The 21,686-nt window shown below is 44.3% G+C and overlaps 4 protein-coding genes and 1 non-coding gene across 8 annotated transcripts; 3 read left to right on the plus strand and 2 right to left on the minus strand.

The window, feature by feature from the left end:
• Positions 1-108: 108 nt before the first annotated feature.
• On the plus strand, positions 109-4,849 carry LOC117860550 (dihydroxy-acid dehydratase, chloroplastic). The gene is made up of 14 exons (XM_034743866.2): positions 109-732; positions 1,310-1,381; positions 1,729-1,776; positions 1,896-2,050; positions 2,183-2,377; positions 2,454-2,565; positions 2,821-2,890; positions 2,982-3,040; positions 3,131-3,254; positions 3,336-3,406; positions 3,540-3,641; positions 4,098-4,178; positions 4,341-4,499; positions 4,594-4,849. The coding sequence occupies exons 1-14, from the start codon at positions 247-249 to the stop codon at positions 4,642-4,644; spliced, it is 1,785 nt and encodes a 594-aa protein (XP_034599757.1). The 5' UTR covers positions 109-246; the 3' UTR covers positions 4,645-4,849.
• Positions 4,850-10,526: 5,677 nt separating this feature from the next.
• On the plus strand, positions 10,527-11,881 carry LOC117860589 (uncharacterized). Its single transcript, XM_034743917.2, has 3 exons — positions 10,527-10,724; positions 11,230-11,309; positions 11,380-11,881. Exons 1-3 carry the CDS (start codon positions 10,638-10,640, stop codon positions 11,630-11,632), a joined length of 420 nt encoding a protein of 139 aa, XP_034599808.1. The 5' UTR covers positions 10,527-10,637; the 3' UTR covers positions 11,633-11,881.
• A 613-nt stretch (positions 11,882-12,494) lies between these two features.
• LOC117860588 (uncharacterized protein At3g49055) lies at positions 12,495-15,151 on the minus strand. 2 transcript variants are annotated; one of them, XM_034743916.2, is made up of 6 exons: positions 14,765-15,151; positions 14,108-14,623; positions 13,742-13,818; positions 13,527-13,638; positions 13,325-13,441; positions 12,495-13,053 (listed from the first exon to the last, which is right to left on the minus strand). In XM_034743916.2, exons 1-6 carry the CDS (start codon positions 14,768-14,770, stop codon positions 12,679-12,681), a joined length of 1,203 nt encoding a protein of 400 aa, XP_034599807.1. In that variant the 5' UTR covers positions 14,771-15,151; the 3' UTR covers positions 12,495-12,678. The 2 variants fall into 2 exon arrangements, with proteins under 2 accessions (XP_034599807.1, XP_034599806.1); XM_034743915.2 differs by having other exon boundaries at positions 14,108-15,150.
• LOC117862285 (U5 spliceosomal RNA) lies at positions 15,030-15,149 on the minus strand. The gene has a single exon (XR_004641940.1). It is a non-coding gene; the product is annotated as a U5 spliceosomal RNA (small nuclear RNA).
• Positions 15,152-15,258: 107 nt separating the features above from the next.
• LOC117860587 (protein HESO1) lies at positions 15,259-21,136 on the plus strand. Of its 3 annotated transcripts, none has more exons than XM_034743911.2 (10): positions 15,259-15,475; positions 15,779-15,810; positions 16,513-16,698; positions 17,427-17,606; positions 18,390-18,574; positions 18,677-18,772; positions 18,979-19,024; positions 19,135-19,241; positions 19,801-19,902; positions 19,987-21,136. In XM_034743911.2, exons 1-10 carry the CDS (start codon positions 15,414-15,416, stop codon positions 20,827-20,829), a joined length of 1,839 nt encoding a protein of 612 aa, XP_034599802.1. In that variant the 5' UTR covers positions 15,259-15,413; the 3' UTR covers positions 20,830-21,136. The 3 variants fall into 3 exon arrangements, with proteins under 3 accessions (XP_034599802.1, XP_034599804.1, XP_034599805.1); XM_034743913.2 differs by having other exon boundaries at positions 19,144-19,241; XM_034743914.2 differs by lacking the exon at positions 15,779-15,810 and having other exon boundaries at positions 15,334-15,475.
• The last annotated feature ends 550 nt before the right edge of the window (positions 21,137-21,686 follow it).

The raw sequence follows: 21,686 nt of genomic DNA on the forward strand, positions 1-21,686 counted from the left end.
ATGACCTCGGTTTTCTAAAAATCGACGAGTAATTATATGGGATCGAGGCAAAAACAGGGGCGCCACCCTGTCCCGGGCCGGTCCGGCTGTGTGCTGTGCCTCGTCGCCTTCCTCCCGCCGTCAGCCGCCGCACGCCCGCCCGCCCGCCTCTACACTTGTCCCTATCCATCCACCCGTCACCTACCTCACTCATCGCTACCAAAAACCCTAAACCCCATTCCGCACCTCACCGCCGCCGCCGCCGCGATGCAGTCCCTAGCGCTTACCTCCCCTTCCCTCCCGGCGGCCGGCCCCGTCTGCGGCCGCCGCCACCGCCGCCTCCAGCGCGTCCGCGCCACCGCCGTCTCCGACGAGCCCAAGCTCAACAAGTACAGCGCGCGCATCACCGAGCCCAAGTCGCAGGGCGCCTCGCAGGCCGTGCTCTACGGCGTCGGCCTCACCGACGCCGACCTCCGCAAGCCGCAGGTCGGGGTCTCCTCCGTGTGGTACGAGGGGAACACCTGCAACATGCACCTGCTCCAACTCGCCGAGGCCGTGCGCGAAGGCGTCCGCGAGGCCGGCATGGTCGGCTTCCGATTCAACACCGTCGGGGTCAGCGACGCCATCTCCATGGGCACCCGGGGCATGTGCTACAGCCTCCAGTCGCGCGACCTCATCGCCGACAGCATTGAGACCGTCATGGGCGCCCAGCACTACGACGCCAACATCTCCATCCCCGGATGCGACAAGAACGTGAGCTTCTCCATTCTGCTAGGATTGCACACTATTGCATCAGAACGTGAGCGTCATACTTCGACAGTTTAGTAAGACTCTACAAGTAGAAATAAAGATACGAGTAGCAATTTCTTCATCCCTGCACTGAAACTCAGAAATGTTTGAGTTCTTGATGCCGAATCATCATCAGCTTTACATTTTGGTTTTGATTTTTCGGCTGCTGTTAATTTCTGTGATGTGGATAGGGCTGGCTACTGATGGGTGATGCATATTTAGGTTAGTGCCAGAAAGAGGGAGAAAATTTGCAATAACAAACTGGAGCTTTCTTCTCTGCACAGTCGCCTGAGTAGAATTTTCCCCGAGGATGCAACAAAAGCGAAATCTTTGCTGAACAAAATATGGACATTCCTATGCATTCGATTAAATTTGTACCCTGTTTGTTACTTCAGTGCATTCTCGGGTGATTAAGGCATGTGCTTTTACTGGAAGCTTAGGAAAGTTTAAAGCTTTATGCCATTGTACTACAGAGTCCTAGGGTAATTATGCACATTGAGATCTTAATGGCAGCTGGATTTAATGGTTCTTCGCATCGCAGATGCCAGGTACAATAATGGCAATGGGACGGCTTAATCGGCCTAGCATCATGATATATGGTGGAACTATTAAGGTACTGCTCCCCTTCTCTCTTGCTGTATTGGTGTACTTATTCAGAAATGCTCTGTTGTTCTACAGAATGTTTGATTGGTTAGAATATCTGAGTGACTGATTGGCAATTTTGATTGATGAACTGTTTTCTGGAACCAAAAATCGTACTATGCACCAATATAACTGAATAATCGATGGTTACATGTGGAGTTATTTATACTAGAAATCTAGGTTAACGTGGCTGGCACCATCTCTGTTTTGGAGTCCTTAACGTCCTTAACTGGTGACACAATAGTCTGTTAAATATATTTGAGTCTTTGAATTGTTCTTATACTGTCATTTTCTGACGAAATTTATTTTTCAATGCAGCCTGGTCACTTTCAGGGCAATTCTTATGACATAGTATCTGCTTTCCAGGTATGTCTGTCACCTTTTATCTGTTCAGCAACTCGTATTTTTATATACTAGTACTTATTCTACAATGTATGCCATACAGCCAGTGTTTACCTTTTATTTTTATTTTTATTTTTATGCAGTGCTACGGAGAATATGTCAGTGGATCAATCAGCGATGAGCAAAGAAAGAATGTGCTCCGCAATTCATGTCCAGGTGCAGGTGCATGTGGTGGTATGTACACAGCTAACACGATGGCATCTGCTATCGAGACCATGGGCATGAGCCTTCCATACAGGTGCAAATAATGCCTTATTATTTTCCCTGTTTATTAATTATTATGAAGCAATGAATATTGTTTTCTTTTACATCAGTTTGCTTCACTTAGATTAACCATTTTTAATCAATTTTTCTTTGTGTTGTACCAAAGTTCTTCGACCCCTGCTGAAGACCCTCTAAAGCTAGAGGAATGCCGCCTTGCTGGGAAGTATCTTTTAGAATTGCTAAAGATGGACTTGAAGCCTAGGGACATTATCACCGAGAAGTCATTGCGCAATGCAATGGTTATTGTCATGGCTCTTGGTGGGTCAACTAATGCTGTACTGCATTTGATTGCCATTGCTCGGTGGGTTATCGTCTTCTTGTATCACATGTGCTTATTTGCTTAGGTAGACTAAAGCTCATTAATTGTGTTCTTTCAGGTCTGTAGGTCTGCATTTGACTCTTGACGATTTTCAGAAGGTCAGTGACCAAGTTCCTTTCCTTGCGGACCTCAAGCCCAGTGGCAAATATGTCATGGAGGATTTGCACAAGGTAAATGCTTAATGCTAGTATGCTACTAAGATTTATTTGGTTGTAGCACATGTTAAATCCACCTTAAGTTTCTGGTTTTAAGCTTTTTAGTTACTGTTCCATTATGTTATATTTTTCATGTACTTTCACACTTAAGTGATTTTCTTCACATAAGCTCTAAGGAAATGTAAGGGCTTAATAAACCAACAAAGCTAGAAAACACAAAAACCAAAATTAATCAATGCAGTTAGTTTAAGAATAAGCCACATGTTACAGATTGGTGGGACACCTGCAGTAATTCATTATCTTCTGGAGCAAGGTCTTCTTGACGGGGATTGCATCACCGGTGAGTACAGTTAATAACGGGGATATGCCATGTGAAATAGGAGCTACATTTTTTGGGTAATGACATGGTATTTCTTTTTCTTCCTTGTCAGTCACTGGGAAAACTCTAGCTGAAAATGCTAAAATCTTCCCTCCTCTATCTGAAGGGCAGGTACAGCCCAATTCTGCCCAGTTTTGAGATCTTCAGATTTATTGTCGAACACCTTTCGTGATAATGTTTACATTTGCCTTTGACAAACAGCAAATTATTCGACCACTGGACAATCCTATCAAATCAACTGGCCACATACAAATACTTTATGGCAATCTTGCACCAGAAGGCTCTGTTGCAAAAATCACTGGCAAAGAGGGGCTGTTTTTCTCAGGTGACTTATTGCTTCCATCGTCGACCCTTAGAAGCATCCATATTATGTGTGAAATTTAACTGTTACTTGGTCAAATGTCAGGCCCTGCCTTAGTTTTTGAGGGTGAAGAAGCCATGATAACAGCTATTTCAGAAAACCCAGCGAACTTTAAGGTCACTGTTGTATTCTTCTTTTGAGGCGCACAAAAATCCCCTTCTTCTCATTGCTCATGGGATATTCTTAGTTCCCTGGAGCAAATCTTGTGTTCTTATGACGAATTATTTTATTGCCATCATACTAAAACAGGGAAAAGTAGTAGTGATCCGTGGAGAAGGACCAAAAGGTGGGCCAGGGATGCCTGAAATGTTGACCCCAACAAGTGCAATAATGGGTGCCGGTCTTGGAAAGGTACCACTTAGCTCATAGCTTGGCATTTTTGAGCCATTGTACTTTTGTTTTTGTTCTTGGATATGGTATACTTAAGCAATGGTTAGTGTCATATTTATCTCTCACCTGTTCAGCTCTACTCATCATTTATAAATGGTGTATAATACTTGGTTATGTGGTGCATACAATAAGACAGGAATATTGCATCTGCCTGTCATATGCTGCATAGTTCTGATATTCTTCTGTGCAGCTGCAAAATTGTTTATTAAATTTCAAAGCAACAAAAAAATCCTTGATTGTTCTTAAATACAATACTTGGAATCTGATTTCCTTACTCTTCAAAAAATATCAGCTTTTATCTATTCTTTGTATGTTTGATGCCTAGCTGCATGCATTTCATGCAGTTATCTTGCAATCTATTCCTCGTGGCAATTTAATGTTGATTACCTTTTATTTTCTGTTCAATCTTCATTGCAGGAGTGTGCCCTGCTGACAGACGGTAGATTTTCTGGAGGATCACATGGATTTGTTGTTGGCCACATATGCCCCGAAGCACAGGTACTGTGTTGCATTAGTAAATCAAATGTAGCAGTCCAATGGGATCTGTGTAATTCACCACTAATTTCTCATCAATGGTTGTTTGAGTTAATTACCGTGGAAGATAGGGAAAAAGTAGGCGCATAATATTTTTTGTTATTCACAAAGGTGCTATTTTTCCAGGAAGGTGGCCCAATTGGTCTTGTTCAGAATGGTGATACAATCACCATTGATGTTGTTAAGAGGGTAATCGATGTTGATCTGACTGAAGAGCAGCTGGAAGAAAGACGGAGGAAATGGAGCCCACCATCATACAAGGCCACCCGTGGAGCCCTTTGGAAGGTACTCCGGCTTGAGCTTTGTCTGTACTGTTGGCATATAAGAGTAATCTTTGGATCTATACTGAATACATGTGTTCCTCTGTCCCTTGTTGCAGTACGTAAAGCTCGTGGCCCCAGCATCAAGAGGATGCGTCACCGATGAGTAGGGCGTGTTCCGTGGTGTTGTTAGGTTGTGCACATCATGTGTTGCCAAGAAAAAATTGATGTGCCAGGAACAATTTTCCTGCGGGAGTGATTCATGGTGGCTCCTCGTGAGCGCGGTAACTAACAATAAAATGTCAGTTTCCAGGAGGCTGGCAAAGCCTAGGAAACTGCTGAATAATCGAGTGTTCTCTTGGTTTGTTGGAGGCCCGACTTTTTTGTTTTTTTGCTTTTTTTTTTAAGATTCTCACAAATAGACCCTGGCGGAAACATTTGAAAATCTGGACCGTTAGCTTGGTGCCATCCATGCTGGCACCAAGCTTACATGTTTGGGTGCCAGAGGTTCTGTCGTCTAGGTCATTGCGCAGCTGGTGACGTGGATGCTGACATGGCAGGGGCTTGGCGCCAGGGTGGATGGCGCCAAGCTTGGCGTCGTAGATCTTGGTGCTAGCGTCAAGCTTCGTATTTTAACCACACTTCTTCCTGCCCGAGCATTTCTCTTCTTTCTCCTCCCTCTTTGGTTTTTTCTCTCCCCATTTCGCCTTACATCACGAATCGGCCTATTGGACCTTGTAAACTTTGATTTGATCTGTGGATCTTCGAGAGCAAGGTATCCTTGCTCCCTCGTAGTTCTTTTTCACGTTGATTCGGTATATATTAGTCGGATTTTTGAACTTAGGGTTTCATGCAACCGTAGGATGTCAAGGCGTGGAAAAGCTAGGAAATCAAGGTAACCTCAGTACACGTTGTTATGTTATAGGTTCATTGATGTGGATCGAATGGGAAACCCTAGGTGTAGGTTTAATGTTAATTGCTTTCAGTTCTTACAACGAAAATGACTAAATTGTAGTTATGGCCAGATAATCGGAAATTTCTTCGATCCATTGCCCCTACCTAGTGGTGTTCTAGTGCCCATGTGCTTTTGCGGCAATCCTTGCAAGGTAGCCAAGTCCGATGCAGAGGACATATATAGGTAGAGGTATTGGATGTGTTCCAATTTCGCGTTTGAGCCTACACTTCGTCAGCACTACAATAACAAGATGATGAGAAATTGATGTTGTCTAATAATTATTTTGTGTCGTATGACATCTTGCATGATTTTTTTATTTTCTAACAATTGCATTTATTACATACCCTCCACCGCTCTGTGATTTTGAGCAATGGATCGGTACTGAGATCAAGCCTGAAGACAAGGAGGAGATGCGGGAAATAATGTGGTGGGAGGCAGAGAAGAAGGAGACAATGGAGAAGAGACGTAGAGAGGAGGCCGTAGAAAAGGAGCACAAGGAAGAGAAGGAAAGGAGGCGTGTTGCTACGAACAGGGAGGAGAGGGAGAAGAAGCTTGAGCGTGCACGCCGAGCGAAAGCAGCGATTGAGGAGAATCCCGATGCTCTGAGGAAGGGAAAGTGGCCTCATTGCACACAGTAGTTTCCATTACTTGCTAGTTCTATGGTTTATTCATAAACAATGTTATCTACTGTTGGATTTTTTATTGTGTTGTCATGTAATGCACTTTAAGTATGTGCGATGATAAAAAGAAGTACTGACAGATATGCTCATCACTAAATCAACACATGTCACCGAAATTTCAGCAGAATTTCCCCTATTTTTTTATGCAATCCATACACTAAAGTGAGATGAATATATTTCACCTCAATACAACATGTTCAAACATATAAATATATGCCACATTCATAATGAAAGTCCACAAAGTTCATAATGAAAGTCCACAATAATACGTATACACAATAGTTCATAATAAAGTCCATATACACATTAGTTCATAATAAAAGCACATATACACAATAGTTCATAGTGAAAGTCCACAAAGTCCATGTTATTATAGAATAACATCTACCACAGACCCTCACTGCCTCCTAGTCTTACCCTTACCCTTGTGACCAAGAGCGTCGATGCCTGGAGTGTAAGGGGAAGGTGGACGACGTCTCCTAGTGCCTGTAGGCTGTGTAGGCTGAGTCAAGGGAGCGTCCTGGAGCTGAGACGGGCCAAGCTCCTCGTGCCTCTCGTCGTCCTCGTCGTTGTCCTCGTCCTCGTACGCAATGTCTTTGGCCTGTGTAGCTGCTTGGCTAGACGAACCTATGCCTCCTCTGCCTGTGGAAGGAACGTGCACGTCTCGCGTCGTGGCTGTCCTGCAACCACAACGAGCAGCCGCACGGCGTAGCCGACATGACAATCTCTGTTGTACATGAAAGAATTTAACGTATTAATAATATATTTGAAAGAATATTTAGAATCTTACGTCTAGGAAGCTATGCGTCTCGTCGTCCCTGACTCTCGGACGAAACCGCTCAATGTCTTCGATCGAGCTTTTGAGGGTATGGCCCTGCAACAAAGTAAAGTACCATCACTAAATCACTAAGTCACTATCTACCTAAATCACTAAGTCACTATCTACCTAAATCATTAAATCTATCTAAGTCACTAAATCACTAAGTCAACTAATCACTAAGTCACTTAATATAAAAAATAAAGGCAATTGACTTATCACCCTGTCCAAGATTGGTCCTGCCTCCACTTGCCTTCCTACACGAGTACTTTGGTTGTACGCCGTGTCTTCATCGTCGGAGGACTCGATGTCGCCGTAGTCATCTTGTGTCCATTGTAGCCTCAGCCTGCAACGTGTCGCACCTTGGTACCAAGCTTGGTATCGCCTGTACTCACTGTTTGTGTGCGGCTTGTTGTTCTCGTCCACGTTGTCGTGGAACTCCTCCCATTGCTCAATGTAAGGCTGGTGGTATACGTGCCAATCAAAAACATTCCTGTTCTTCTTACGATCCAACCTACACGTCACGTAAGATGTTATAACTTACCCATAGTCCTATAAACTGAGTTAATGTAATGGACCATCACGAGATAATTGAAATAGCAAAACACTTACTTGTGTAACTCTACGCCAGTCGAGAACGGAGCCGTTGGCCAAATCTGTCTCATGCCAAATTGGCGTGCAACTTGATCAGGCAGGTGGAACTCGACGACATAGAAACATATAAGAGGGCACCTCATTCTTTATAAGTCATTGTCGCTCGCACACATGGTACTCAAAGGAAAAGTAAGTGCCCCCTCTCCTACGTACGGCTCCTACGACACCTGCAACATGTCCAAACAAGATGTTAGATGATATACTAAACTAATTGAAACCAGCATGGGAAATAAAATTTACTTACACTAGACGCCGTGAGCGTGTTTAGCTCGTTCGTGAAATCACGGTACGCCCGCTCCAACCTCGTGTGCGAAACCCTAAATTGGTCCCAAAGGTACGCCCATGTCGGCTGCCGTCTCGGAGGCTGACCTGGGAACCACTCATGGTGAGATAGAACCTCGATACGGCCAACTGGTAGACGAGCCCACATCCACAACTGCAGCAGGTACACACATCCACCAAGTGATGCTGAGGACGAAGACCGACGACAAGCCTCGCATAGCTGCCGGTAGAGAAAACCCAACACTGCAGAGCCCTAGCTGTAATGACCCGCCTGGTGCCAGTCGGTGAGGCAATGGATCCACATCCATGACGCAGTGTCACCCGTGGTGTCAGGGAAGAGAATGCAAGCAAAGAGGTGTAGGATCCATGCCCTACAGTAGTTCCCAACTGTCTGCTCATCTGCATCCTCGGGGCACTGTGCAAACTGTTGCCGGAGCCAGAAGATTAGAACACCAGAAGTGCGAGCACCTTGCTCGTCAACCTCACGCCCAAGGAAGGCCGCTACTCGTTCTCCCCAACCATCTGACCTGCACGGCCCAGTCACTGCGTCGCCGCGAATCGTTAGACCTAGCATCTTCTGACAGTCCTCGAGTGTAACTGTCATTTCTTCGAAAGCCAAGTGAAAGGTACGAGTCTCAGGCCGCCACCTACACTTTAGACAAAGGAATATTACATGTCAAATAGGCTAGGGCATGAACAATTGGCTATGAATAGACGCAATTATTGAAGATAGCACCTGTCATGGCCGCTGAGTTGAATTTGGGCAACCCACGACGAACCTGAAACGAGATGACATCTAGGCTAGCAGCCTGCAGCAAAGGAGTGTACCGGTCGTCGTACCGCATGTCCAAGAACCCATCGGGGTTCTAGAACGAAGGAGCGGAAGGTCCTGCATGGAATGAAACACAGTCTTCCATTATTTCACAAACAACACATGTACGCTCACAAAAATTTGATCAACACGTACACATTATTACGTGCCCCCCCCCGCTATGAGACATCCTCGGTGGGTCTGGTCGTACACCGTATCGAGCAGGTGGAATTGCGCCAGCCTAAAAAATCAATGAAATATAAATTATGCAATGAAATATAAACTTAGAAATGTACAAATAATTGACACAATTACAAGCATAAATTGAGACATACACAATTAATTGAATGAATACGACGTATATGAAATAATGAAAAGAACCACTAGTCGTTGTTCACTAATCTGCCAATGGCAAGTGCGTGAATTGTGGCCCAGTCTACCGCACTTGCTGCACTCGTTCTGCTCGGGGTCAGTAAGAAATGGGGTTGCTCTACCACACCTCGTTCTTCCGGGTATCTTATCCATAACCATCCTGTGCCTCGTCCTCTTCCTTGATCCACACTTGTTCCAATGGTCAGTTGGATCTGCAATGTACTTTGGCCCATCATATGGAGGCCACTCTCTAGGGTCCCAGAAAGGCATGAAGTGGGGACTACATGTGTGCACAAGCGTATCTAACTATTCTATCTAAATTCTATCTATCTATCTATCTATCTATCTATCTATCTATCTATCTATCTATCTATCTAAATTGTATCTAACTATCCTATCTAACTATCTATTACCTTGCAGGGGACAGCCGGCGTGGAGGCGGGGTGGGGCTGCTGCGGCGCCCTGCGCCAAATGGCTAGGGGCGGCGGTTCCTTGCGCCAAGAGGCCAGGGGGGGGGGGGCGCGGAGGAAACCTGGGGCTGCGGCGCCCTTCGCGTAGGGGGCAGGGGTAGCATGCCCTGCGCCCGGTGGCCAGGGGCAGCGGCTCCCACTCCCAGGCCAGTTGGCGGGGCGACGGGCTGGTGCGGCGGGCGCGTGGAGGAGCGGCGGGCGGGCGGGGAGGAGCGGCGGGCAACGGCGGGCGTGGAGACGCGGCGGGAGGGCGTGGAGGAGCAGTGGGCGGAAGGGGACAAGCGATGGGCAGCCGGCGGGGAAATGTCGAATGAGAGGAGGGGAAAGAGAGAAACGAAATCTGCCTTGGCCCTGTGTAACCTAGGTTGGTGCCATGTCAGCATCCACGTCATCAACAGCGCAACGACCTAGACACCAAACCCGCTGGCGCCGATGGTGACGCCAAACTAAGGGTCCAGATTCTGAAATATTTTCGCCAGGAGCCTATTTGTGAAAATCTTTTAAAAAAAGAGTAAAAAACAAAAAAAGACGGGTTGGAGGCAGCTAGCGGGTAATTTAGCTTCAGACCTTTTTAGTTTCTCTTCCTTTATACACTGCACTACCTGGTACAAAGACAGAGACAGTCTTATGTATTGACCTTGGGTCAGCTACTGAAGACTAGTTGAGCATCTGGTGCACTTAAATCTTGGCTGCCTCTCCTGAAATTGTCCTGTATCTCGTCACCAGAAGCGGCTAAAATGTTCTTGAAATTCTGTACAAGTAGATCGTTTGCTAGTGCTGCGACAAATCTCATGATCTTGTAGGCCTAGTAAGATGAACATAGCACATGTTGAACTGTGTAAAGTTCTCTTCTCCATCGATCAAATCTACGAACAAATTTACAGTTGGGCTGCATACACAATGAAATTAATCGAAACTCTGTATGGGCTGCATTGCTCACAGTTGGACCGGCCCACAATTGGATGACTACAACTGGTTCCATGGCCCACTCTACTTCTCCGCCTACCTCCGGCCTGACGCCAGTCTCCGCAGCGCAGCCACCGTCTCCTCGCCGCCCGACCCAACGCCGCCACTGCCCTTCGCTACTCCTCGATCGACGCGCCGCCGCGTCAACTGCTGGCGATGGCGACCGAGACGCCGCCTCCGGATGAGAAGAAGAAGAAGGCGCCGCTCCCCAAGGTGGTCACGCTCAACAAGGCCCTCAAGCTGGTGAGCTCCGCCTCTCCGTCTACTCGGCTCCTCGATTCCTTCCCTTCTTTGTTCCCTCTGGAGTGTGGTCTGCTCCTTCACTGGTATTCCATGGCTCGATGCAATGTTGTCCTCTTCTTTTACCGGCGTTAGGTTTTGTAGACGCTGCCCCTAACCTGTTCGACGCGATTCCAATGGGGGAGGAAAAGAAATTACACCTCCACGATTGTTTACCCACTGTCGCTTCCCATGTGCGCCCTGCTTTTGCGTAGATGCTGTGATGCTGCATCAGGGTAGTGTTCAAGCTGCAGCCCTGCAGTTTCAATTTACAGAAGTAGGTATTGAAGAGTTTATGCTGCATCAAGAGGTCTGCACGGCCAATAATACTCTCTTGGTTTAGTTGTCAGTGTTGTTTAATCGAATGCTTTCAACTATGTGAGGCCAACTCCATGATTTTCACATGCCCTTTGCACTCCCCATTGTGCTATTTCCCACCCTACTTACCCATGTCATCAATCATTCTCAGGCTCAGACATGGGTGGACAAAATGAGTGCATCGGAGCCAGATGAACCCAATGATAAGGATTTTGAGGGCCGGCCATCAAGGTATATAGTTCATTGTTTTCTCTTTTTAGCACTCCTCGATAACTGGTATGTGACTGTAGAAGTTTTGTAGGCTTGGTCTTGGTGCTAAAGTGGCCCCCGGTGTGAAGCGTGCGCCTCCCACTGATCCAATTGAGAGGAGATTGCTCGGGAAGGTGAATGCACAGAAGAGAAAGGCCTTGGAGGAGGAGAATAGAACTGCTAAGGAGGCGAATGAGGCTAGTGATGATGATTGTGATGAGTCTGAAAGCAGAACCAGTGCCTTTAACAAGAAGAGGACATTGCCTTCAGTTACTTCTACATCTTTAGTAAAGAAGGCAAAGTGACAAGTTGTACGCATAGCCCATCTGATTGATCTGCTTGTCCTTGTTGGACTTTCTTACTAACTCCCAGACTGATGCTATTTCATGGGCACTACCCCCTCGTAACCTAGTGTGTGATTTCTGAATGTAAAGGGATAGCTATGCTTGATATTGATAATGCTTATTGCCAATTCAGAAATTTATGTACTGCCTGTTCATAGTTAAAGACACTGTGATACTCATTCAATTATTATCCCAGCGATTCAAACGCCATCCCCTTTCATCTAAGTTTGTTCATATGTTGCATTGTTCTATAATAAAATTCCGTATAATCATTTCTCAAGAATGGCAGTTCAAAGGTGCAGATGTACTATATAATTAAACATTTGCTATTACAATTATTTCCGAGAACACGATGCATCATGTGATACCATAAGGTCTCTACTTTTAGGTAAATGTGGCAAACAAGTTTATTCTTCTTTTGCTGAATGGAAATATCTCTTCTGTGTTTCTTTCTTTATTTAGTTATAGGGAATCCTATACAGAACTAATGATGGATGGGTCTGTACCATCTTGATGCTGTGGTGCCGCAGCTGGTGTTCAGAAAATGGAAGAGTCAACAGGAGTATAGAAGAATTTGTGACTAATTGACTACCAATGCAAGGTTCCATATGCTTCTGTTCAGTGAGCAGATGGGTGAATGAGAAACCCATGAAGATACATTGCACAAGACAAATCCAGTAAGTAATCAATGTTACATCAACACTGAAGTACTTTCTTTTAGTTTCTTGTCTTTGGGCGTTTTATAACAGGTGCATTGGTTTTCACTATATAATTGATTATTTTCTGAAATGGTACCCATTTGATAGAGATGAAAGTTGGATGATTTGTCTTGTGCTACCAATGTTAGATCTGATGTCAAGACCACTTGAACTTAGTATATGCTACCCTAGATGCGTAAAATCGTGCTTACATAAAACTACTATTACAAAATGAGGGGTAGAAAGTGCAATATAGGGAGCCAGTGAGGCAGGAGTCTATTACAGGGAATGAATGTGTGAGAAGAGAAGTTAGATTCTTGTCTGCAATAGTGCTTCTGTCCTTGGTAGCAATCTACCATTCTGATCAACAAACCATGTTCTAGCTTGACAGGATGCTGATATAACTTGAAGTTGCTGCCAAGGCCAGCAGATATACCTTAATCTTCTGCGAGTACTTCCTCTCTCCTTTCTTCCATGCGCATCTTCTTGCTCTATTTGTCTCGTCAACTCTTCTATCCTCCGTTGCAGCCCAGCAGATCTTCTGTCAGCAAGCTTGAGGCATGCATCTGCAGCTGCTTGTGCTGCCATTGCACTGGCTGCTAATTTCTCTTTTAGCTGTAGCTTACTGTTTGCAGTCTCCAAGTCTGCTTTTACCGTTCCCAGTTCTTCTCTGAGCAAGGCAATCTGGAATTATATCCCATTAGAACATACATAACGATAATGTACCTTTGACATTTGCTATTCTTAAGGTATCATCATTTAATCAGATGTATTTTTTTTAAACTGTATCAGATGTATTTTTTCCCTGTTGGTATGACTGAGAACTCTAGGATATTGATTTTGTGCATTTTCTAGTTAGTAAACAGTGACATGTTATTACTAAGGTACCTCATGAAAACATGTCATTTGGCAGAATGAGAAGTAGCCTCATGACATCATCTTAAAGTTAGATTACCTCCTGGTTGAGTTCTTTGATGGCAGATTTTCCAGCTTCTACCTCCTGTTCACATGCTTCCCTCCATCTTGTAGCCTCCTGTTCTACTGCTTTCATTTCTAGAGTGAGGTCTTCCACCTTAGGCATTGAAAAAGAGACTTCAGATCCTTCTCATTTACCTGGCTAGTGAATAACAAGCTGTACAAAATATATGTCCGCTTACACTGTGAACTAGGAAGCTCTCTCTTTCTTCCAAATCCTTTATATACGGTTCAAGGTTGTTTATCTTCTGAGCCCGTTCAGCAGCAAGAAGTTGGAAATGATCGCAATCTGACCTGTTAAAAAGAAATTTTATACTTGGCATTTAACAGAGATCACATGAAGCAACTTTATATTTGTTTGAGCAGTCCACCTTTAGTCATTATTTTCTTGTTTTACCTGGATTTGTCAAAGGCCTGCCTTAGATCACTGATATCACCATGCAGGGTTTTCACTGTAGTTTCAATTACACAAGCCTGAAATGGAACAGTTTGAATTATTTGATTACTGACAAGTTTTCCAACGAGAAATGGTTTCAATAGACAACTTGTAATGATAATAGTATGATCATGACAATTTTAGCTGCATACTTTGTCAAGTCATAGAACAAGTTCTTTATTTTTTGACTTAAAGGGGCCAAGTTAGGATGATGGAATCGAGGGAGCAGTTACTAATAGGAGGGTCATTTGCAGAATAATTATTTCTTAAATTTAAACTGCTGAATCCTAGTACAAATAGATGAAGACTGAGGATAGAACTATTTACCAGACTGATGTGCTCTTGTTCATTTTCTCTTCCATCAGATGTCGCAGTTGCTGTACCAGAGGTGGTTGGCTCCTCCTCGCTTTTTGGCTCGCCGCTTATCACCTCCATGATGAAGCCAAAGCCAACCTTGTGCAATCCTCTCTCAGCAATCTGCAAGATGGCACTTCTTCCCTGCTCCTTTTCGCCCTTCAATGCACGAAGGCTATCCTCCGCCGCCTCCTTCTCAGTTATAGCAGCCTTCAACATGGTATGTATCTCTTGATTCTCCTTCACTAGACTTGACACTTTGTTCTCCATCCTGGTTCTATCCTTCCTCTGCATATCCATGCGCCCTGAGAGCTTGGATTCGATCTCCATGGCTAGCTCGTGAATGTTGTTAGCCTCCAACGCCAGAAATTCCAGACCATCATTGGGATCTGAATGAAAGTGCTCATGGTTTCTGTCAGGTTTGTCATCTGAAACCCTTTCCAGAATTTTCTCCAGGACCCCATGGACTGAGTGGATGGTGGCAATAATCTGTTGCAAGGCAAGGTTGGGTTGATGATCCATGGGGGATCCAGGGTGTGCAGATATATCGGTGATAGTATAGAGAAGGGAAATTGTCAGGGTGGAGGAAAACATAGTATACGTATCTAACAGTCAAGAAATAACAGTTACCTGCATACAACCCTTGAAGAGTAGTTGGGTTGTTTTACTTCGTTAGCACATATGTGCGGCACTGTCATTCCACTCCCTGTGGCAGGCAAATTGGCTTGGTAAATCATACAGTTGACCATTCCCTGAAAGAAACTCTTCGGTTTGCAATCTTCCCTGAATTTCAAAATTGAAATGCCTATGCACTTTACTCTTGGTCTCCTACAGCCAACAAACTCTGCAATGTTAGCATTCAGGAAGAAACAAATTTTGATTTTTGATTGTTGGGGCCCTCCCGGTAAGGGGGAGCACCCTCCAAAAATAGGCGTATGCTGCTACGTGCGGCGCGCACACGGTATTCTTTAGTAAAAGGCGAAAGAATAGTTCGCTCTGTGCTCACCGCGCAGCTGCGTGGTTTTGGAACGGTACCCCTGCCTCCCTTGTTATCCACGCAGCGGGGTCTCGCCCGCTCTCACCCAGCCGAGGTGGGACTAATCAATCAAATCGATAGTCTCTGGCTGGTGCGCTAACTGGGCCGCCAGACGAGCTGGTTGAAGGCGGCCTCCTTCGACGATTCCGGCCGCGACTAGCAGCAACCTTCTTCACACCCGAGCCCGACCGCTGTGCCGTCGTCGCCGATCTCGACGGCCGCCGGCGCTCTGAGTCCGACGCCATGGCCGCCGCCGCCCCGCCTTTAGGACCCGAGGGCTCCTCTCTACCGGGCCTCCTCCCCAGGTTCCATCTTCTTTCTTCTTCTTCTCCCCTTGCTCTTTCCCCGTACCTACTGTTCGGTTGCTTATCTTCCCCTCTGGCGAAATTGGAGGCGCGGAGGCACGATTCTAGTCGCCTATTCGCTCCTACATTCTTATCAGATGCAAAAAGAGCCTGTGTTTTTCTAGTCTGCCGCCGCGGTAGGATTTTTCCCCCTTGCGACAGACCGCTGCGACGCCGATGCTTGGTGCATCGCGGCAAACATGGATTTCCTTCTTCCTTCGGCTTCTCATAGGTTTCAAATTTGCTTTCTTTGCCATCATGCAGGCCCCCCGTCGCAATCTCATGGGATTCCCAAGGTACATATCTACTGTATCTGCTTATCTGCGGCCTGCACCTGTATTGTATTGCTCTTCCTCAACCTTGCTGCTGCTCCCAACTGACCTGGTCGCATACATTTGGAGCAGTCAGGCTAGAGTAGAACAGATCAGATATAATGTGAAGGTATCAACGCAACAGGAAATTATTACATGGCGCCATGCCGATCCCTGTGCTGTCCGAAAAGAACCCTTCCTCATCCAACAGAGGAATAAATAAACTTCCTTTCACTGCGCTTTGTTACTCGTGGAAGTTACGAAGCGTAGATTCTGTCTGTTACTTGTCGTGCTATCTCAATTCCCGATTGGACGGCTAATTACATCCAAACACCATGTCCTGCGGTTTGCATCAGTAAAGTGGATCGGGTTGCATACACGTGGAGCTCGTTCTTTATGATACGTTTTTTAGGACTCGTAGTAGGATCATTCATTTTGTAGCCACTTGTTTAGTATTGCTTAAGTTGCTTTGAATATTACAAGTGTAGCCTCTTTCCTTTTTTTTAAAAAAAAACCCCCGCAAAATAAGTCGTCTCTCTGAGCATGCAAAAGGCCTATAAACTTGCAATGTTATTTCTTACCTTACTGACCACCTAGAATCCAGCCTGCATCCACAATTTCATGATCTTAAACTTCTATGCACGTTGTAAACAATGTTATCTTATCTAAATTCTGTATTACATGCAGCACTACACAGCCTTGCAGAAAAAAGCGAGGTGGAATCCAAGGCATGCTTCATTGATCCTGCTCTGCTTCCAACCCTTGAGGATGTACTGCAGGAAATGTATGCATCATTGCAACCAAAGCCTGTCGACTATGAGAACCGACAGGTTATGATCGATGTCTTCAACAAAATCGCCCAACAGATTTTTGGTAAGAGATCTTTTGTGCATAATCATGGGGTGAAGGATTTGTATTCTCGCAATGTGCCTTTGCAATCATTGAAACCGATTGTGCCTGATATTTATTTAGAATGTAAAATTGCATAGAAATATACACAGCTTAAAAAGCCTACTCAAACTTTCTTGGGGCGAAAAAAGGCTTCTTCCTTTTGTTGTGTATATACGACATGAAAACACCACATCCATGAATGGTTGCGGAAAGCCTATTAACCTATTATCTTGTAAATCTATAGGTGCACGTACAATCAGGCATGTTATTGAATCATGCACCAATGATATCTCATTCTTTACAACACATCACAGTCAGGAGAACAGTATTTTGCCAAAAACATCTTTTACGGATATTTTACGAGTTTGGTGTCTTAGAAAATATTTATGCTTCAAATAGTAGAAAAAACTTATAAAGAAAATGTTCTACGTTGATAGAGAATCAAGAAAAAAAAAGTGTGTTCTGAAATGTGCCTGGTTTAATTTATGGCCTGTTATGGTTTTGGGAATTTTGTTGGAACTTGGTTTGACTTCTGTTAAATTCCAGCCAAGTGCAGTTCTTGTCAGTATCATGTGTAGGTTTGACTTGCGTTAGTCCAGCATGTGTTCTGCCAAATTGCTTATCTACCACTTCTACTAGGAAGTCTTTGTTTTCCATCTGAACATTTTGAATTTGCATGATGGTGTGACCAGGTTGGTGTTTCTTTTCAGGTAAAAAGGATGGGTTTCCAGTTGTGGAAGCATTCGGATCATTCACAATGGATCTATTTACTCCTGAAAGTGACCTTGACCTTTCGGTCAACTTTAATACTGATACCAAGGATCTGTATCCTCGCAAGGACAAGATTAATGCTATTAGGAAGCTTACAAAAACCCTATATTCTCATCAGAGTAATTATTGTTCTAAGCAGATTTCTCTCACATTTTCCCTAGCATTTGGTTGCCTTTTCATCTAAAATGTACACTAGATTTTGTTAGACACACACTCTTAATCTGTTACTTGAATTATTTGAGCAATCAAGGATTGGAACTTATAAAATACAGACCCAGCAAGTTTGTATATGCCCAAAGTAATCTTGAAGTGGTCATGAAAGTTCATCTGAGAAAACATTAACTGGATCAATAGTAATCAGAGAAGCTGCTGCTTGCATATATGTGCAATAGTAATGGAATGTCTGACTCAATACAGACATTGTGAAACCTTTTTTTAAAAAAAAAAAACTTCTGACACAGCGACGCCACCATGCGTGTACTAAAACTGTTCTGAAGGAAAAGTTAAATGTGTAGTGTATACGCTTATTTCGCCTTAGATTGGCGGCTGTTGTGTTGTGACATTGTAACCACATTAAATTAGGATGGCGATCTTGACTTGGCAGCAGCTGTGTAACTATTAGTGTATTCTTTTGGCAGTTGTATGATTGGATTCTTCTTTTTTCAACAAGGTTGTCGGATAGGATTGATATGGGAGGGGTCTAGTGAAGGAAAAAGTGAGGAACTGAGGATAATGTAGCCAACAAAATACTCCTTTAGATGCATGCTGTTAGATACCAGCAAAATTCACATTCCTGGACATGTTGGACATGTGACAATGCAGTTAGCAAAAACATTTCAACGCCAGTTTTAAGTGTCTTGGCTTTCTCTTGTCTAATATATCCCATGTATTACCAATTTCAGGAAATGGTCGTTGTTATGGGGTTTTACCTATTTCAACTGCTAGAGTTCCTGTGTTGAAGGTTACTGATCAGGGAACTGGTGTAGAGTGTGATATTTCAATAGAAAACAAAGATGGCATGTCAAGATCAATGATTATTAAATTTATTTCATCAATTGATGAAAGATTCCGGATACTTTGTTATCTGGTATTGCGATTCTTTGTCTTGCTATCTTGGTTTTGATTGAGATGCTAAGTGACATGAAACTTCACATACGCATGATATGACAACAGCTGATTTATTATACAGATGAAGTTCTGGGCCAAGGCACATGATGTTAACAGCCCCAAAGATCAAACGATGAGCTCAATGGCAATTATTTCTTTAGTTGCTTTCCATTTACAGGTAAACTGACACTGTTACTTTTGGTTTGGTTTTCTGTCATTTTTTGTGATCATGAGTAGAAAGTAATTTCACTGTTCATATGGAATTTCCATAATAGATTTGTGGGCTAAATGTATATGATGGCTGTTAGTAGCAACACTCTTTTTATATTTAAACATGGAAAAGATGAATGTGTTCCTTAATAATTGTACAAATGTGGATTGCAGACCCGGCGCCCTCCGATATTGCCTGCATTTTCTGCCATATTGAAAGGTACTCCCTTAAATTTGGGAACATGTCATTCTCCTGCAAATGCATTTTCTGGGTTCTCATGCTATCATCCAGCTATATATGCTAATAAGATAGTTTCTATTTTCTTGAAGATGGTTCAGATTTTGCAAGTATCCAGAAGAATGTCTCACTATTCAAAGGTTTTGGGAGTAGCAATAAAGAATCTATTGCTGAACTTTTTGTATCAATGATGATTAAAGTGAGTTGTTTTAGTTCACCTGCTATTTATGTTTGTCGCATATCGATATTTTATTTTTGGACCTATAGAAATACTAGCTTTGATGATTTTTCTGTTTATCTTTTTGGGTAATAATCATTGCACCCTTTTGGAGATGTTACACTAACTGACAAAAAAGATCTAGCCCCCTCACCTCGAAAACATGTCTGAACTCCAGCACCCCCCTAAACTCAGAACTCAGCCTTACCCTGTGGGAACTGGAGGCCTGTTCACTTGAGCTATGGCGCTGTTACTCTAATTCTCAATAAAAAAAACCTTTTTTTTTTTACTCAGAGGACTGAGTTATCACACTTGGTAGCATAATTTGTTCATCTAATATGTAACTAGTTAAGCTTGAAGTTATCTTTTTAACTCTTCTGTTCCTTTTTGGCATTGTGTCTTCATATACACCACTTGTGAAAACTATGCACTTTTTAACAAATATACACCTTTTGACTAAGCTTGCATGTTGATTCGGTTTCTCAAACTCCATCTTTAGTTGTTAGGTTGTTCTGCTCACTCCTGGCCTTATCTCATGCAGCTAGTATCAGTGGAGGGTTTATGGGAGCAAGGGCTCTGTGCCAGCAATTTTGAAGGATCATGGATATCAAAGACCTGGGCAAAAGGTGTTGGCAACTTGAGTGTAAGTCTCCTATGGTTTTGGGTTTAACATTATATTGGACAGTGCATGCAAAGCATTATTTATGTACCCCAACAATTCATGCAGGTTGAGGACTTCTTGGACCACTCACAGAATTTCGCCAGATGTGTAGGGATAGGGCAGATGCGGAAAATCTGTGAATGTCTAAGGGCTACTGTATCTGATTTGAGCAAGTTCTTTATGGGTAAAATTGCTGCGCCCGAGCTAAAGGCCCTTTTGTTTGGGCCTTTGAACCAGATTAAGCCAGTCACTAACCCCAGCCAGAAAGCTGTAAAGAGGAAGTGTGTTAATCCAAACAAGACAAGCACAGCTAAGAAGAAGAAGCCCCTTGAGCAGGATAAGGCAGTCATTTCTCCCAGCCAGAAAGATGACAGGAGAGAAAAGCCCCTTGAGCAGGATAAGCCAGCCATTTGTCCTGGCCAGAAAGATGATAAGAAGAAGAGCGGCAACATGGGGCGTGACTCGGGAAGCAGTCATGTGCAACAAAAGAAAGCGAAGGCTACTGTATACACTTCTAGTTCACGGCCTCCCAGTGTTTCTGTCCCTCCTCAAAGAATGCATCAGGCAGTACTCACCAGGCCAATCATTAATCAGTTTGCGCAATTACCTCAGCATATGATCGCCCCTCCCGCTTTTGGTTATGGGTTGCCACCCCCGCATTTGCACTCAGCTTATCATCACCCTCATCAGGGATTGCTAGGTCGACCACAGGGTGATTTCCTTCATGTGTATCCTGGGATTCAGCTGCAGCATCAAAGCCAGGCTATGTTTGGTCCTCCAGCAGCCCACCATCCGGTGCTCAATGGGCTTCACCCGTATGGTACCAATGGTGCTCAGCAGGTGCAGCGTATCGACAATAGGCTGGTGCAGAGGCCACCGTATGGAATGGGTCCGGGTTTCTGGAGGTGACTCTTGGAGTTTGGGAAAGTAGATAGCTAGCTGGTGGGCTTCCGATTGAGGCAAAAGATTAAAGATTGTTGTTTTGTAACTAGCAGGTGCGATTGTGTTTGTAACTGTTGTGAAAAAGAAAAGTTGTAAGGTGAGAATGGAAAGCTGTAAGATGATTAGGTCTTAGTTTAAGGTGTTCATTCTGTCAAAGCGTCTTGTCATTATCTGAGATGTGAGATTCTGTGTTGCAAAGCGTAACCATCCCAAACTGCAATGAGCCAATGCCATAAGTGATGAATACATGCAGAGCTGAGGCCTTTGGATCTGAGGTGTGGGTGCTGCTGTTTGGAATGAACTGTATGCTCTGTTGTTGGCTTGGCTATATATCTGGATCTGGAATAGCGACAAGCAGGCACCCATGAGCCGTTGCTTGTGCTGTCCGAAACAAAGAGGCTTGCTGTTGCGGCTGGTATGTAAGCCGGTTGCAACAAAGACAAGACGCCCCCGTTGCTTGGCGCCCATGGTAATTGCTAATCTGTGGGTGGGCGGCCTGTTGTGCTGAGTTGATGACAACACTGAATTGAACCTGGAAGAAGGAAATTCATCTCACGTAGACGTCGCATGACGCTGTCGCCGGCCACATCACGCTTGCCGTGCTGCCTGTGCCTTGCGTACCTGGTGTGATGTGGTGCAGCGGCGTCGACAGATAGAGCTTTTGGGTGAAAGAGATGGGTCGGCTTCCTTGTGTGGAGTTTCTCCATCAACTTGTATATATACGTGCTCGATCATGGAACTATCTCGATGTTTTGCCGTCATGGGCAGAGCATGAGCACTGCATGCCAAGGATCGAGGATACCATCAGTGCTTGTCCATGTAGG

This window comes from Setaria viridis, chromosome 6 (assembly GCF_005286985.2).
Source record: "Setaria viridis chromosome 6, Setaria_viridis_v4.0, whole genome shotgun sequence".
Lineage (NCBI taxonomy): Eukaryota > Viridiplantae > Streptophyta > Magnoliopsida > Poales > Poaceae > Setaria > Setaria viridis.

Bases quoted from the DNA above. Each gene is read 5' to 3' on its own strand.
- LOC117860588 (XM_034743915.2), bottom strand. From the start codon at position 14,728: ATGTTTTCCTCCACCCTGACAATTTCCCTTCTCTATACTATCACCGAT. The intron at 13,819-14,107 runs GTAAATAGTTCT...GTTCCATTTCAG, and splicing joins AACAAGAGCACATCAGTCTG to GCTTGTGTAATTGAAACTAC. The intron at 13,054-13,324 runs GTAATCTAACTT...ATATAATTCCAG, and splicing joins TCAAAGAACTCAACCAGGAG to ATTGCCTTGCTCAGAGAAGA.
- LOC117860587 (XM_034743911.2), top strand. From the start codon at position 15,414: ATGGCCGCCGCCGCCCCGCCTTTAGGACCCGAGGGCTCCTCTCTACCG. The intron at 16,699-17,426 runs GTAAGAGATCTT...GTTTCTTTTCAG, and splicing joins AATCGCCCAACAGATTTTTG to GTAAAAAGGATGGGTTTCCA. The intron at 18,575-18,676 runs GTATTGCGATTC...TTTATTATACAG, and splicing joins TCCGGATACTTTGTTATCTG to ATGAAGTTCTGGGCCAAGGC.
- LOC117860550 (XM_034743866.2), top strand. From the start codon at position 247: ATGCAGTCCCTAGCGCTTACCTCCCCTTCCCTCCCGGCGGCCGGCCCC. The intron at 1,777-1,895 runs GTATGTCTGTCA...ATTTTTATGCAG, and splicing joins ACATAGTATCTGCTTTCCAG to TGCTACGGAGAATATGTCAG. The intron at 3,642-4,097 runs GTACCACTTAGC...TCTTCATTGCAG, and splicing joins TGGGTGCCGGTCTTGGAAAG to GAGTGTGCCCTGCTGACAGA.
- LOC117860589 (XM_034743917.2), top strand. From the start codon at position 10,638: ATGGCGACCGAGACGCCGCCTCCGGATGAGAAGAAGAAGAAGGCGCCG. The intron at 10,725-11,229 runs GTGAGCTCCGCC...AATCATTCTCAG, and splicing joins TCAACAAGGCCCTCAAGCTG to GCTCAGACATGGGTGGACAA. The intron at 11,310-11,379 runs GTATATAGTTCA...GAAGTTTTGTAG, and splicing joins TTTGAGGGCCGGCCATCAAG to GCTTGGTCTTGGTGCTAAAG.